The following is a 16,327-nucleotide window of genomic DNA, read 5'->3' on the forward strand; positions in this document are numbered from 1 at the left end:
TTTAAATAAACAATATAATAATATATTCTAAAAGCAAAGCAAAAAATGTGGAGCAACGTTGAGAGAACCTGCAAACTATATAGAATGAACCTACGATGTTTTCATTAGAAAAAGTTAGTTTCTAAATTTTGTAGAATCTGCAAAATTTGAGGCAATCAATTATATTTTAAAAAGTATGCAAATTCTGAGGAAAAACCTTCAAAAATTGGGAACCCAAGTGGTGTGATTCGTTGAGAAAAACTTAAACATTTGAAAAACTCAAACATTTCACTTATGTTTTTTGAGTTGTACTGAAATTGAAAGTGCCAATAGCCCCCAGTATTCCCATAAGAGGTAACCAAGATAGAATCTTGAGGTGTTCGTGGGGTTTGAGCTCAAGGCTACTCATGTAAAATTGTGGAATTCCATGTTTCTATAGCAACCGGATTTTGAGTGGTAAGGAAGAAGAGCACCCCATTCCCACACAAAACAGGGAGCCCCCGACCTCGTAAGAGATGGGAACTGCGACGTTCGTAGGAGCAGCTCTCGGCCTCGCTTCCCAATTCTACTCCAACGCCATCCGCAAACAGCGCCTCATGAGACGTATGCTCATTTTCTTTCATCGTTTTATGGCCTCAATTTGCCTTTACTCTCTTCAACATTTCAAGATCCATGCCTAGCATCGCGTGAAGTTGATTTCAGCAACTCTCAGAAGATTTGGGTTCTCCTCCATTTAGTCTCCTTTTCCTTTGCCTCAGATCCATGGGAGCATCTTCTTTTGATGGGGATCGGAATCTCTTTGGCAAATGGGCTGGCGAATTGGGAAGAGAAGCTGCAGGCTGACGTTGAAAAGTCTATGAAAGAGGATGCGGAGGTCAACAAGAGGAGGTTTCGAGGTACACTTCTGTAAACTGGCTTTTTGTCATGATTCTTCTGGCCGGGGTTCACGTTCGGCCGTGCATAGTTGAAGGCTTTGATTATGGCCTTGAATGCGCATTGGGCATGCGTGTTTATGAGATAGTCTTTTGTTCTGAAGAATGCAATGTCCGCATCTTGAACCTATGACAGTCCAGACATGATTTCAGGACGTGAGACATTATTCTCAAGTCTTTTCAAGTGTCAGTCTAGTTATAATTGCAGCTTCCCGCTATCATCAGCTGAACCTTTCTTCAGTCACCCGTTTTGGTGATTTTCTTCCAAGTTCGATTTTTCCTAGTTGTCCTTTCCCATCGTTTTCCCTTAGAACTGCAAGCAAGATATTTCACGCTGGTTTCACGTTTTCTCCCATGAGACTTTAAAATTGTATTCTTTATGTAGCAGGACCTGTGTAATCATTTAAAGAGAAGGCTTTTTTTTGGTGTGTCGTGTAATCCAGAAATGCCGAAGAAGTTGTCCTTTAAGTGCCACAAATGGATTAAGTGTCTTTCTAAGTGGGTGCCAAATATAGAAAGTGCCATCCCCATTATTCCTATATATTCCTACTTTTGCGAGGTCTTCCAGGATCCAGCAGTCTCTGTCATAGGCATCTGTCAGCCTATGAAAATCTGTCTGCAGCCATATGGGACAGGCTAGTATCAGCCAGTCTAGGCCATTTACAGGACCCAGTAGGTCAGGAAATAGGGATCTGCAGCAGCCTTTTATGGGCTCAGATCCAGTTTGTAAACTCACAGATTAGTCTGCAAAAATGACAGTTACAGGACAGTCTTTGGAAGTGGCAGTTATAGACGTGTCTGTGAGATGGCAGTTACAGGAGCTTTCAGGGCTTTAGAAGGAGGCCTTTTCCTCATTCAGATGGATCAGGTCCAGCAGTAGCAGCAGCCTCCAGAGCAGCAGTAGTCAGTGCAGCAGGACCAGCAACAGTCCTAGCAGGTTTTACAGTAGCAGCAGTACCTAGTCTAGCATGTTATAGAAAAAGGTTTGCTTGCTACAGCCAATCCCTATGCAGGGGGAAAAAAACATCATCTCGAGATTTCACAACTAAAGCTTTAAATGCGAACTCACTCCGTGCTTGTATGTATCGAGAGAGAACACTTCAGATAGAGAGAGTACACACAGATGTGCAGCCCAATACACACAGATGTACAGCACTTTCATATATAGATAACAGATCCAAGTACAAAACCTTGTCAAATGTTGCCATCACCTACAGCAAATAATTGTTGAGGTAGGGCACCAGACTCAGACTTCATCTGCTGCTCGTACTGTGGTAGAACTCTCCTGGCTCACTGTGCTTCTCCTTTAGACTTCAATGGCCGCAATGGGCCTTTATATGGGGCTCCAGGCCCTACTGATCTGGTGGACCAGATCAGCGACCATACCTTAAGTCAACCGACTTGTACTGCTGCCAGCCGGCCTTCCTCTGGCCCAATCATGCACCTGAATGTCGTATTCTGTCTGCTACTGTAGGACTGCCGCTTGCAGTCATCCTGGCCCTCTCTGCCATGTGGTAGCCAGCCATTGGCCCGCTACTGTCTCAGATCTGCTGCCCCAGCAATTGTACTGCCGACCAGATGCAGGCCTGTCCTTGTGTGGCAGCCCTTATGGGCAGGTGGGGGGTTGGCCCACCTACTGTAGGGTTCGGCCTATAGTAAGAGGGCCTTGCTTGTGGGTGTGCCTGCCCCATGAGAGGTTAGGCTAGGTTGAGTGAGGCCTGTGTTGTGGGTGGGCCCTCCCCTTGTGAGAGTAGAGTAGGTAGGGCAGATCTGCCGACTGTAGAGACCCTACCTTGGGGTTCTACTGGGCCCAATGGTTGCCACTTGTCAGCCTAGTGTTGGGGGCTTCTGTGGCTGTCCCCGGAGATGGAGAGCTTTCCCTGTGGAGGCCTTTGTAGGCTGAGGTGGGCTGACCTCATGGTCGGCCACCTTGTCATGCTGGTCTGCCTGTTGGCAGGGGATTCAGCCCCTTTTATGGCTGCGTGGCTGCACCCTATAGGGCTGCAGGCTGAGTTGTCCTGGTCGACCAGTGGGTGGAGGGGTAGAGGCCCCTAGATGGCTGTGTTGTGGCCCCTTTTGTAGGGCAGAGGGGGTCGGTCCCCATGGCTGCTGGGTCAGCGTGTAGAGTCCTCAGTCGGGCTGCTTTGGGCAGGGGAGCAGCCCCCCTTATAGGGCTGAGTGTGTGGCAGCCCCCATGGGCAGGTAGGGCGTCAGCCCACGGTCCACCTACTGTAGGGGTCGGCCCACAGACCAGCATGTTGGTGGGGGGGAGGTGGCTGCCTGTATATAGGCGTCCCTCCCACACTTGTTTGTCATCTCTTCTGTGGAGCAGTCTTGCCATATTTAGCAGAGGTTTTCCCCACCGGTTTGTCCTGAGATCCCTTGCAGTCTCTTGTGCTTTCTCCTTCTCAGTTGCACTCCAACCCTTAATTGAAGAGAGCAGTGAGAGGTTTCCTTGGTGTTAGAGCCTACCATAGTGATCCGCTAGTCTCCGTGCTCCCTTGTTGAACCTAGGCATTCTATGTCTCTCACATTGAGTAATCCGGCTATGAGAGAGTAGTATCAATTTGCTCACATGCACAACGATTGTTCACACATATATGAGATTCAGAGAGAGAGAGAGACAGAGAGAGAGAGAGAGAGAGAGAGAGGACAATGTAGATCTTTGCACTCTCGTGTGGGGAACTATGTGCTCCAAGTGATGGTCACAAGACCTGCTCCTTACCTTCTACTCTCCTAGATGGAGCAGTGAAGGCCTTGACACCTATCGTGGAGATGGGTGTGTAACCCTAATCGATGATCTTGTGACCAAATGCCACATCAAGAGTGACTGTCACATGGTATTTTTGTCTCCTCTTGTGTTGCCTTGATACGTGGAAAGTTTGCCATGTCACTTGCCCTATGCCACATGGCTATTTGCCTCATTATTTGCTGAAGATTTGCAACTGTACATGCCATGCCTTCACATGCATGATTTGGGGCTGCTTGATAACCAATGCTATTGTCCACACATCACCCTGTCTTTCTAATTGATAGAAGGATGAAACATATACCTTGGGGCATCCATCCACTACCTATGCTATTGCTTATGGATCCATAGGGTCGAGCATTGATTTTCAATACCCCCCCTTTGTGTTTAGACTCTGGACTACTAATTTCATCCCATCTCGTCTTTGTAGCCATGGCTTCTCTTCATTTGGGGGCCTTAAAATGAGCATTGGCACTAGTTGGAAGCCTAGAGGCTTGATCATTGATTTCCAACACCCCCCATCAATGTCTAGACTCTTATCTTTCTAGCCTTTGCGATCTTTGTGTATAGCATGAGTGCTACTTTCAACATCATCAATTGATATACATGACTCCTCCAAAGTATGCATGTACCGTTGGGGAAGTCTTTCCTTTCTAGCTAGAGGGTGTCCTTAGTGGTTTTGGGGCTTGTGAAGCTTCAACCACTTCTAGTGCCTCTTCTTCCTTCTCTACTTCTTCTTTGTGTTAGGTATTTGTGATTGCCGGCACATTCATTATGGCTTCAACATCCTCAGTGTTGCGCTCTTTGAACATGCCTTTGTTGACTAATATTTTCTTGGTGGCTAGGTTGTAGAGACGGTACCTGTCATGTGCACGGATTGGTATCTGACGTGTACTAGGTACACAGGACTAGCTCATGTTAGCCTGGGGAGGCTTAGAGCTAGGCAGGCTTGATTCTCGGGTTGAGTGGCAAGGGTACGAACTATTTATAGGTCTTCGCTATTTTTGGCGCTCGGGGCCCGAGTCTATAAAAGGGGCCCAGGGGGTTCAGTTCTCAGTGTGCAGTTGGGAGCAAGTTTCGTTCCCAGGTGCCAGGTCTGATCCTGGATTGAGTCGCGGACGCGCGCCTGCATCTTAGCGTAGCCCAAGGCCCAGTGGCAGATCCAGGGCTTCACAGCGCCACCTGGTGGTATGGGACACCAGGCTGGTTTGGATCTGATTGGGAGTTCGTGCCAGTAGCTCAGCTCGTGGCTCGGAGGGGACATCTCCTGATTCGGGATCACATCCCGTAGATGTCATGGTTGGGTGGTGAGCAGCCTGCTCAGTATCTCACGGGGCGTGTGTTTGTTTTGCAGATCAGAGGTTTCAGGAGTGCGGGGATGTGTCAGTTGGTATCAGAGCCAGCTCCTGAGGTAGGAACTTCTGATGCGAGAATTTTTGACGAATTCTTTCTCCAGGTATGCCCTAAAATTCGAAATTTGCTGCTGCAAATTCTGCATGGTTCCTGGGTTAGCAGGGGTGGGCAGGATGTAGGGAAAAGGTAGGAGAAAGAAGAAGAGAGTTTCGAAATTCCTGAAGGGGGCTGAGAGAGAAGGATGTAGGAAGCAGAGAGAGAGCAGAGAAGAAGGAAAGAGAGGCGAAGGGACTGACAAGGGCTGCGGGGGAGGCGGAGATTGGATGCCAGGGCTGGTATGGAATTTCGGCCAGGGCAGGGAGAGGCGCAATGTGCAGGAACAGGGTGCGACCACCCTGCGAAGAGGGTTGCTTTTTTCGAAAAAAGCACCACCCTCCAAAGCTGGGAGGGTGGGCCTTTTTTGGAAGCAGGGCTTCCTAATTAGGATGCCCTGTTCCCTATTTAGATGGGCGGGGTTCCAGCCCAGCCATAGCTTGCAAAGAGCCTTCACTGCGCCATCGAATTGCGGGATAGCCTGCGCCAGCCATCCGTACACCTGCGCCAGCCGCGGTACAGCCTGCGTCAGCCGCTGTACAGCCTCCGTCAGCTGCTGTACGGCCTGCATCAGTCGCTGTACGGCCTGCGTCAGCAGCCGTACCACTTACGTCAGCCGCCGTACGGACTGCGCCAGCAGCCGTACAGCCATGTCAGCTGTCCGTACTGCTGCGTCACCTGTACGGTCAGCAGGATTCCGGATCGCTGCAGGATTCCGTACGCTGCATTCGGCATCGATTTCAGCCAGACTCGGGGATTGTTGCGCCTTCGGGTTCGCCAGTTTTCAGCATCTCCTTCCGTCAGCATCTCTTGGGACGGTTTTCCTCTGCTCCATTCTCCTTTTCGCTTCGGTTCAGTCAGTTATTTCTCTCAGTTTATATTCAAATCAGATTTCAGTTATGTCTGATTCTGCAAATCCCGAGTTCACCATGGGAGAGCAGGATTTGGATTACACTTCTGTGGGAGAGGAGGATCAGGGTCTTTATGATGACCTGATTACGAAAAAGGCCTTCAGTGAATTTACCACTGCTCTGGATGGAAAACTCGAGCAGGTTAATGCAAATCAAACGGGGTTGACACAGCAACTCCAAGGGATTCAGTCGACTCTCACTCTTCTGGCTAGCACTGTGCAGGCACTCACGCATGTGGATGCCATGGCTTCAGTGCTAGGCCTGAATATAACTCCTGATCCTTTTCCGGGAGATCCAAAGTCTCGAACGAAGGAGGTAGTTGACACTTGGTTACACAAGTGGCAGGTACACTTTCAGTTCCACCCATACTCAGATGAGAAGAAAATCCAGCTTGCAGCCGGTTTCATGTCAGGTAAAGCATTGCTATGGTGGAAGGAACTCCAGCCTAAGCCAGATACATGGACAGATTTGAAGGGGTCTTCAGGAAGGAGTTCCTGAAGAGGGAGGATGATTATGATATCGTTGGCAAGCTTAAAGCCCTCGATATGTCAAAGTTAAACTTGTCCTTTGAAGTTTATCTTCAAAGATTTTGGGATCTGCAAACCAGGGTCACAAAGATGGATCCAGTGACCCTGTTAGGTTTCTTCGTGGATGGTTTGCTAGATTCATACAAGTTGCAAATAAAGAACAACAAATGCACAACGTTGCAGGAGGCCATGAATTATGCGCGCATTTATGATGATACCATGGCCGGTGCCAAAGCAACTACAGTTTCCGACACGAGTGGAAAGAACAAACGCAAGTTCTTTCAGCCTACGACTAGTACTGGGGAGACGAAGTCTACGGACAACGCCTCCAAGAAAAACTTGACTCCAGCAAAGAATGGTAAAGCCCGTTTCCTTCGTACTTTGAGGCTCAATAAAGAAGGACGTTGCTTCTATTGCGAGGAGCGGGGCCACACCAAGAATGAGTGTCCAAAGCGCAAGAACCAAAAGTTGGTGCTTGGACCGAAGCTCCAGGCGGGTACAGGTACCAAAGCCAAGGGAGTGAACCAAGTCTCGATGACAGGTATTTCTGTAAATGTCATTACCTGCCCACTTTCTTGTAATTGCACTTTCAATACTTCGTTGTTTGGTTCCCATGATCTTTTCCGAGTTTATGGAGAAGTTATGGACCAACAGGTTCACATTCTCTTTGATCCGGGCAGCTCTCACAACTTTGTTAATTACAAATTTGTGCAGAAGATGGGGCTGTCCACAGTACCTAGCGATCACACCTATGAGGTGCAGCTTTCAGCTGGGAAGCAGTTTTGGGATCGCAAGGTTGAAGCGCTTCCCATCCGGATTCAAGCCTACACAGGGGTTCTCACATGTTATGTTATGCACCTGGAGCATGTAGACTTGTTGAGCGGAATAGAGTAGTTTAAAACCCACAATATTCAAATTGGATGGACGGAGCATACGCTTTCTTTTGTAGATAAGGACACCCGATTTTGTATTCAGTGTGATAAAATTCCCTCTTCTTAGGGACCTATTGTATCTGCGATGCAGCTTCGGAATATATTAAACACTTCTCATTATGATGTCTATCAGTGTGTTTTGATTCCGCTTTCTTCATTTGTTGTCTCTGTAATAAACAAAAATGATCTAAGTGTGTTTGAACACCGGGAATTGAGAATGTTGTTAGATAGTTTTAAGGATGTATTCCCTGCTCAACTACCGGAAGGTTTACCTCCAGAACGGGCAGTAGATCATCGCATAGACTTAGTCTCAGGGGCTCAACCTATCAATGTACCACCTTATAGGATGAGCCAGGTAGAGGAGGATGAGTTAGCTACCCAGCTACAGGATTACCTGAATATGAGCTATATCCGCCCAAGTAAATCACCTTGGGGTGCACCTGTCCTCCTAAGAAAGAAGAAAGATTCTTCCTGGAGAATGTGTATAGATTATAAACAATTAAATAAAGTGACAATTAAGAATCGATGCCCTCTATCTCGTTCCGATGATTTGATAGACCGTTTGGCCGGAGCGAAGTACTTCACTAAGATTGATTTGCGTACGGGTTATCATTAAATCCGTATCTATGCTAAACACATAGATAGGACCGCATTCCGAACTAGGTATGGTCATTACGAGTTTCTCGTATTACCTTTTGGTTTGACCAATGCTCCTGCTACTTTTCAGCAGATGATGAACGATTTGTTCAGGGATTTTCTGGGCAAATTTGTTTTAGTGTTCTTAGATGACATCTTGGTATATAGGCGAATGCTTGAGGATCACATCGGACACCTCCGGATTGTCTTAGTTATTCTCAGACAGCATAAGCTCTATGCCAAGATGAGTAAATGTGACTTCTTTATGAAGGAGATCATTTACTTAGGACACAAGATTTCTTCTGAAGGTATTAGCATTGATCTGGATCGTATCCAGAAGGTTTTAGAATGGCCTATCCCTCAGACTGTGAAACAACTTCGTTCTTTCCTAGGATTTACGGTATTTCTTTGGAAGTCTGTGCGTGATTATTCACATATCACGGCACCCTTGACAAACATATTGAAAGGTCGTGGACGTAGGTCTACTCAGTCAATCTCTTGGAATGATGCAATGAACAAGGCTTTTGAAACCTTGAAGTTTTCTATCAAGGAAGCACCCGTTCTTGTATTACTCGATCCTACCCGGCCTTATGTTTTAGAGGCCGATGCGAGTGATTATGCGATTGGGTAGCTCTATTCCAAGAGGGCAGACCTGTAGCTTTCGAGAGTAAGAAGCTTGACGACACTCAATATCGTTGGCCCACACTTGAGAAGGAAATTTATGCTGTAGTGTATGCTCTTAAGGTTTGGAGACACTACTTGTATGGTTCAAAGTTCCTTGTATTGACTGATCATCAGTCAATTAAGTATGTGTGTGATGCATCAGAATTGAGGGGAAGGAAAGCTAGATGGGCAGAATTAATGTAAGATTTTGATTTTGAAATACGTTATCGTAAGGGCTCATTGAATAGTGTGGCGGATGCCTTAAGTCGAGTTAAGTTTGTAAATGCTTTGTCATTTACGGAAATATCCTCAGACCTATTTCAATCCTTGAGAGGGCTATACGCAACTGATAGTTATTTCAGTTCTTATTGGCAGAGAGTCCAGGATGGGAGCTCCATGGTTGACCAGGACTCAGGGATTGTGCCACCTATGGTACAGGCGGCGGGAGGTCAGTGGATAATTAGGAACGGCTTGCTGTTCCGGAATGAAAAGATTTGTGTGCCGGATGTTCTGGACCTTAAATCCAAGATACTCTGGGAGTGTCATGATGCTCCTAGTGCGGGACATCCGGGTATACATAGGACCCTGTCTCTTGTGAAGCATACCTTTTATTGGCCTAAGATGCGTGCATTTATTGAGAACTATGTAGTAGGTTGCCGGGTTTGTCAGGTTACTAAGGCAGAACGCCTTAGAAGCGCGGGCTTATTACAGCCATTACAGATTCCAGGTAATAAATGGGAAAGTATTTCCTTTATTACTGGTTTGCCTCGAACGCGCAAGGGTCATGACTCCATTTGGGTCATAGTCGACCGTTTGACAAAAATGGCTAGGTTCTTACCTACTAGAACAACTATTTCAGCTGTTCAGTTGGCTCACGCGTTTGTGGACCACTTGTTTAAGCTGTGTGGTTTGCCATCTGACATAGTCAGTGACAGGGACTCCAAGTTTACAAGTAACTTTTGGACACTTGTATTTGAGAAGTTAGAAACTACTCTAAGTATGAGTTTCTCGGATCATGAACAATCCGATGGCAGTTCAGAGAAGGTCAACCAGTTGGTTGAAGACATGCTTTGGGCATATGTATCTAAGAGACAGTCTTCATGGGAAGATTATCTACCTATGATAGAATTTGCTTACAACAGTGCAAAGCATTCTAGTACTGGTTACAGTCCTTTTATGCTTATGTACGGGTTTCAACCTAAGTCACCAGTTATGGTTGGGTTAAAATGGTTTGCCAAGGAGTCTATTAGAAGTGCCCAAGATCGGGACAGATTTTATGCTAATAGACATCGTTCACCTAGAGAGTTCTCTGAAGGAACGATGGTATATTTGCGAATTCCGAAGGAATCCAAGAGCCTAAGTACAGGTTTGGTTCCGAAATTATCCCCCAGATACTGTGGTCCGTTCAAGGTTATTAAAAGAATTGGACCAGTTGCATATCGACTAGAATTGCCTCCTGATGTTAAAGTACATCCAGTCTTTCATGTCAGTAGACTGAAAGAAGTCTTGGGTGCGGATGATCAACTTGTTTCTCCTCATGAGATAATAGAAGTTACTGATTTGACTTTTATTCCTCACGAACCTGAGTGAATTCTTGAATTTCGTGACAGAGAGATTCGCAATCGATCTATCACGGAATACAAGATCAAATGGAAGGATCGTGTTGAGGAGGATGCAACATGGGAGACATTACAAAACCTCCAAAGAACATTTCCGGGTTTTTTAGCGAACTCAGGAGTGAGTTCTTAGAGGAGGGGGAGTATGTCATGTGCACGGATTGGTATCTGACGTGTACTAGGTACACAGGACTAGCTCAGGTTACACTGGGGAGGCTTAGAGCTAGGCAGGCTTGATTCTCGGGTTGAGTGGCAAGGGTACGAACTATTTATAGGTCTTTGCTATTTTTGGCGCTCGGGCCCCGAGTCTATAAAAGGGGCCCAGGGGGTTCAGTTCTCAGCGTGGAGTTGGGAGCAGGTTTCGTTCCCAGGTGCCAAGTCTGATCTTGGATTGAGTCGCGGACGCGCGCCTGCATCTTAGCGTAGCCCAAGGCCCAATGGCAGATCCAGGGCTTCACAGCGCCACCTGGTGGTATGGGACACCAGGCTGGTTTGGATCTGATAGGGAGTTCGTGCCAGTAGCTCAGCTCGTGGCTCGGAGGGGACATCTCCTGATTCGGGATCACATCCCGTAGATGTCATGGTTGGGTGGTGAGCAGCCTGCTCAGTATCTCACGGGGTGTGTGTTTGTTTTGCAGATCAGAGGTTTCAGGAGTGCGGGGATGTGTCAGTACCCTTTTGACTCTACACTATCCTATGAAGATACATTTTTGGCTTGTCATTTCTAGTTTGGTCCTTCGTGGAAGTGCATCTCATGTGAGGTAACATTTTGCTTGGCATCTCCGAATGGTTATGTAGTGGATGACATTTTCTTGGTTTGGGAGGCATTCTAAGTTCATCATCAATGCGATAGAGGCTTGAGGCTCCCCATGCTGCTTCAGTACATGGATCTTGTATTGGGAGTCCCAATACATGTCTTCCACTGACTGTTACATGTGACCACCTCTTGCACTTTAGTGAGCATCGATTGCCATGCTTACATAGGGTGTACATACTTCTTGTGCTGTCACTACAGCGGTGTGTGCAGCCCTGTCAAAGCCACCAAGGTGGACTAGCAAAGCAGCACCTAGGGCAGCATCTCTACGAGCTGATTGGGTTACATTTTTATCTAGGACTGGGAAAGTATCTACATTGTGTTCTAGCAATGCTAATCTAGAGGTCTAGCTGTGGCATTTACGTAAAGCTTATGCAATCTTAATATTTTAAGCACTTGTCTCACATGCATATGGTGTTCTGTGTGCTCATTGCTGTAAATGAGGATGCCATGATGTCATGAAAGAAGACCATCACAAACCAGACTAGAAGCAGCTATGGTATCTTGTTCCTAAATGATTTCAAAGTAAACAGCGTATGAGTCAACCCAAAGGGCATTACTTGAACTCATACGAGCCTCATGGTAGAACACCTTTGAGTTCATCCAAAAGTCATCAATTGTGGGGATTACAAATGTGTTCTTGATAGTGGCCTTGTTGAGATCTCTATAATCTATATGCTTTCTTTCTCTTTTGTTTATTTGACGTATTTTAGTAAGCATTGGGTTGGCCCAAGAGACTGTGCGGGTCTTTAGAAACCCAGTATAGATGCTTATGCTTGGGCATTGATGAAGACATAAGTGGTTCTTTGCTTGCTAAGTATGTCTTCCTTTTGTTTTTCAAAAAAGTTTTCTGTTACCTCTTTTTTCTTCTCTTTCGTTTTCTCTTTTATTTTGTGTAGATTTTTGGACTGTAGAACAACAAAAAAGCCTTAGCGATGCTGACGAGCTAGGACATGCTCAGGCGTTAGCCCAGGTTGTGGGCGGATGGGCTGGGAAAAGAGCTAGCAACTAGGTGCATAAAACAAGGGCCTTATGTAGGCAGCTTTTGCTGCCTTGGTTGGCCAGAGCAGGTCGTTCATACTAAAGACAATGGTGGGGTTGTCCACCTAGTCAGAAAACCCACAGCTGGTCGGCAGCCAGGTTTAGTTAGGTGATTTTGCGGGCCAGGCAGCCATCCTTGTCCAGGTCGGCCAAAACCTAGGGCCATTTGGGTCGGGCAGATCCTAGGGCTAGTTGGCCATCTAGGGAGGGCCTTGTGCCCTATAAAAGGAAACCATCTTGGGGTCATTTGGAAGCTCCTTCTGCAGCAGGTCTTGAACATTCTAGGGCACCACAATGTGTTGGGCTTATGCTTATCATTGATAGGATAATGCCCTGATGGGTTGTAAACAAGTTCACATCAAGAATCTGATTTTTTGCACTGTACATGTGGCCCTAAGTACTTTGCATATGGCATTTCTGATCTTGGCAAAGCTATTCAATTAAGCGGTTTGCACCAGTTTCCCTCGCACTGGGAACCTTAACAACATTATCCCAATCTATAAGGCATGGGATCCCATGAGTCGCAGGCAGCCTTTCGAGTAAATTATGCTACATTGAACCATATCATTGAGAGCTGTCATTGAGGAGGCCGGGGCACGGAAGCAAATAATTTACTGTTGCTTTGTGGATTTCCAGCAAAGTTTCACATTATAGCTTGACTATTTAGATGACTACTTGTTCTAGGGTATAGTTAGTACATCATTTGGGCAGTTCGGACACACTATGAGCGAGTATCAGGTAGAGTCAAGACTTGGGTGAACAGAGGAGGTCATGAGCACAATTGGGGTCAAACAAGGTTGTGTGTTACTTGCCGACCTTGTTTGGTCTATACATCGATGAGCTAGAGTCTTTCATCAAACTCTGTTGGGTGCAGGGAGCAATGGAATGGAGGTGGAATGCAAGGGAGCGAACAACAAGATGAGGAAATGATAGTACTTGCAAATTGATAAGGAGAAAGTACAGGCCAATATAGCCCCAAAGTCAACCACAAGAGTTCACCAATGAAGTCAACCTAAGGGTTGACTGAATCCTAACTAGCCTACAAGGCCATACCAGGGCTAAGTGCTAACAAACCCCCCTCCATGGTATGGTTGAAGTATCTTGGATACATCTTAGGTTTACTTGGAAAGTATGGTTGCACATATTCGTCCAAGATGGATATAGCAACCTATGATAGTATAGGGAGATCAACATCACGTAATTAATGGTGCCAAGTGTAACGCATGTTGAAAAGCCTCAAACTTGGGTCGTGCGAGAGCGTTTGTGAAGAGGTCTGCTAAGTTATTCTCTGGTGGGAATGTAGGACAATTGCATATCTCCAGTTGACATGCGCTCTTGAACATAATGATAGTTGGAGGAAAGTTGTCTTAATGTATGACTGATGGATGTCCCAATGCCTGCGAGATGCAAGAGCAATAACACAACGAATGGTCGTAATGCGTAAAGTGCGCGGGCTTTATATCTGTCAACACTACCATCAGCTTTCTGCTTCAATTTGTAGACCCACTTTAGTGCCTATGGCACGTTTTATAGAGAAACAATAGGGTTTGCAGTGGAGCGATCAAAAATAGATATAATACTCAGACACAAATGAAGAACAGAACTCAGAAAACATAGTGCCTGTCGGTAATATGAAAAACTGAATACAAGAACCTCAAGCTGTCGTGTCTCAAGGACCGTGGCTGAGGTGAATCAGAAAGATGATTCCGTGTAGAGAAATTGTAGAAAAGATAGCAGCAGAGGGAGCGAAACGCAGTCCTCCGTGTAGCTTGATGATGACGAGGATGATGAAGGGCTGGAGCTGCCCTAGGAAATGGCTGAAAACCAGCATGCTCTGAGGAAGGATCCTTCAGGCTATCTGGAATAGCAACATGATGAATAAAAGGAGCTGATCTGGAGCAGGAGGGGACAGATCTAGAGCAGAGGAGCAGAAGAGACAGATCTGGAGTAGGATGGGACAGATCTGGAGCAGAAGAGACAGAACTGAAGTAGAGGAGCAGATCTGGGGCAGAGAGCAGAAGTTGAGGCAGATCTGGAGGAGAGGATGGAGCAGCCAGGAGGTAGGAATGTGAGGCAGAGAGAAGGCAGCAGTGAAGGCAGATCTGAAGAGGAGAGGTAGATAGAGCAGGCGGGCCTGCAGCAAAAGATGGCGGAGATGAGGAGCAGCTGCAGGTCCTGTCCTGTCAGAGGAAGTGTGGGGGCAGATGCCTTTTATAGGCCAGACCTAGCTGGTCGGCCAGCTGGTCGGTAGGTCTACCAGCTGGTCGGTGGGCCTGCCAGCTGGTCGGCCAGTTCTGGTCGGCCAGACCAGCTGGTCTTTCTGGCCACTTGGTTGGCTGAGATGGCTGGCCTTTTGGCTGGCCTGTGAGCTGTTAGATTGCCCCATAAATTGGGGATTGTTTAGTTGCTGAATACCCCCTCTCAATTGCCAATTTGGAGGGGCAGACATTGTGTGCTTGGAGCTTCGTGTAGGGATGTCGATGGTGGTGTTGGCTATCCCTGTGAAATGCCCATTAGGAGATCACAAGAGGAGTGCCCTTGCAAGGGAATTGTTCACTTCCTCAAGTGTCGGAGTTACACGTATGATACCATATAGAAATAAGAACACTGTGAAGCTTGAGAGAATAAGCCACCCCCTCTCACCGCCGAAAGGTGGAGGAAAGAGCAAAGGTAAAGGACAAATTTGTCGTAGCAGCACTGATAATCCAGAGAGGTCAGAGCTGAACAGTGAGCCAGTGTGTGTCCGATCTTGGACCTCGGGAGAGAGGAGTCTATCCCCGCCTCCATGCAGGTAGAAGATTCGAAACAACAGTCATCTAGACACATCTGAACAGAAAGGATCCCGCCTAGGGAGAACTTGTAGATACTGGAAATTGATGCCGATGGAGGTAGAGGTGAAGGATCATGACCCCCTCTTTCGAAGGAATGGGGAGTGTCAAGCCAGGGAGGGAGGGATGGTAGTAGAAGATGGAGTTTAGAAAGGGAGGGAGGGATGGGAGTAGAAGATGGAGTTTTGAAAGGGAGGGAGGGATGGGAGTAGAAGATGGAGTTCTCTCGCTTAGTGCGCAGCGGAATGAAGAGGAAACTGATATGTTCATAGGAGTGATGCTCCCTGTACCTATGGCCTCCATGAAGAAGCAGGATCTTTAGATCACCAGAGATCTGGAGTCTTTAGCTCACCATGGCTCTGATACCATATAGAGAAACGATAGGGTTTGCAGTGGAGCGATCAAAAATAGATAATACTCAGACACAACTGAAGAACAGAACTCAGAAAACATAGTGCCTGTCGGTAATATGAAAAACTGAATACAAGAACCTCAAGCTGTCGTGTTTCAAGGACCGTGGCTGAGGTGAATCAGAAAGATGATTCCGTGTAGAGAAACTGTAGAAAAGATAGCAGCAGAGGGAGCGAAACGCAGTCCTCCGTGTAGCTTGATGATGACGAGGATGATGAAGGGCTGGAGCTGCCCTAGGAAATGGCTGAAAACCAGCAGGCTCTCAGGAAGGAACCTTCAGGCTATCTGGAATAGCAACATGATGAATAAAAGGAGCTGATCTGGAGCAGGAGGGGACAGATCTGGAGCAGAGGAGCAGAAGAGACAGATCTGGAGTAGGATGGGACAGATCTGGAGCAGAAGAGACAGAGCTGAAGCAGAGGAGCAGATCTGGGGCAGAGGAGCAGAAGTTGAGGCAGATCTGGAGGAGAGGATGGAGCAGCCAGGAGGCAGGAATGTGAGGCAGAGAGAAGGCAGCAGTGAAGGCAGATCTGAAGAGGAGAGAGTGTGGAATCGAGCTCCACTCGTGATATGCCAGGGTGACCGTTGTGCATTTATGTCACCGACTTGTTAGTTGCAAATGCGGTTGGTACACCGCCCATGAATAATAGCTGGATGACAGCTATCTTTATGTACTCTAGTTAGTGGCTTAGTTAGTATGCCACCTAGGTTAGCTGAGTTTGGTTTGAGACCCACATATAGGGTTCACCTATTCCTTTTGTACAAAAAAAGAGAGATTCTTTTGGCGTTTACAACTAAGAAGAGGAAAACTGTTTTCAGCCTCCACCTTTGTGTGTATTCCC

At 46.8% G+C, this 16,327-nt stretch overlaps 1 protein-coding gene across 1 annotated transcript in view; it reads left to right on the forward strand.

The window, feature by feature from the left end:
- The first annotated feature begins 360 nt into the window (after window positions 1–360).
- The window catches only part of LOC147891140 (excitatory amino acid transporter), a 51,426-nt gene continuing 35,459 nt past the window's right edge, over window positions 361–16,327 (forward strand). The window contains exons 1-2 of the mRNA XM_087389965.1: window positions 361–582; window positions 738–875. Of these exons, the coding sequence (XP_087246091.1) occupies window positions 495–582; window positions 738–875 (226 nt within the window). The 5' untranslated portion in view covers window positions 361–494. The remainder of the gene's footprint in view (window positions 583–737; window positions 876–16,327) is intronic.

This window comes from Dipteris shenzhenensis, chromosome 18 (assembly GCF_047967505.1).
Source record: "Dipteris shenzhenensis isolate YYH24624 ecotype China chromosome 18, Dip_SZ_1.0, whole genome shotgun sequence".
NCBI lineage: Eukaryota > Viridiplantae > Streptophyta > Polypodiopsida > Gleicheniales > Dipteridaceae > Dipteris > Dipteris shenzhenensis.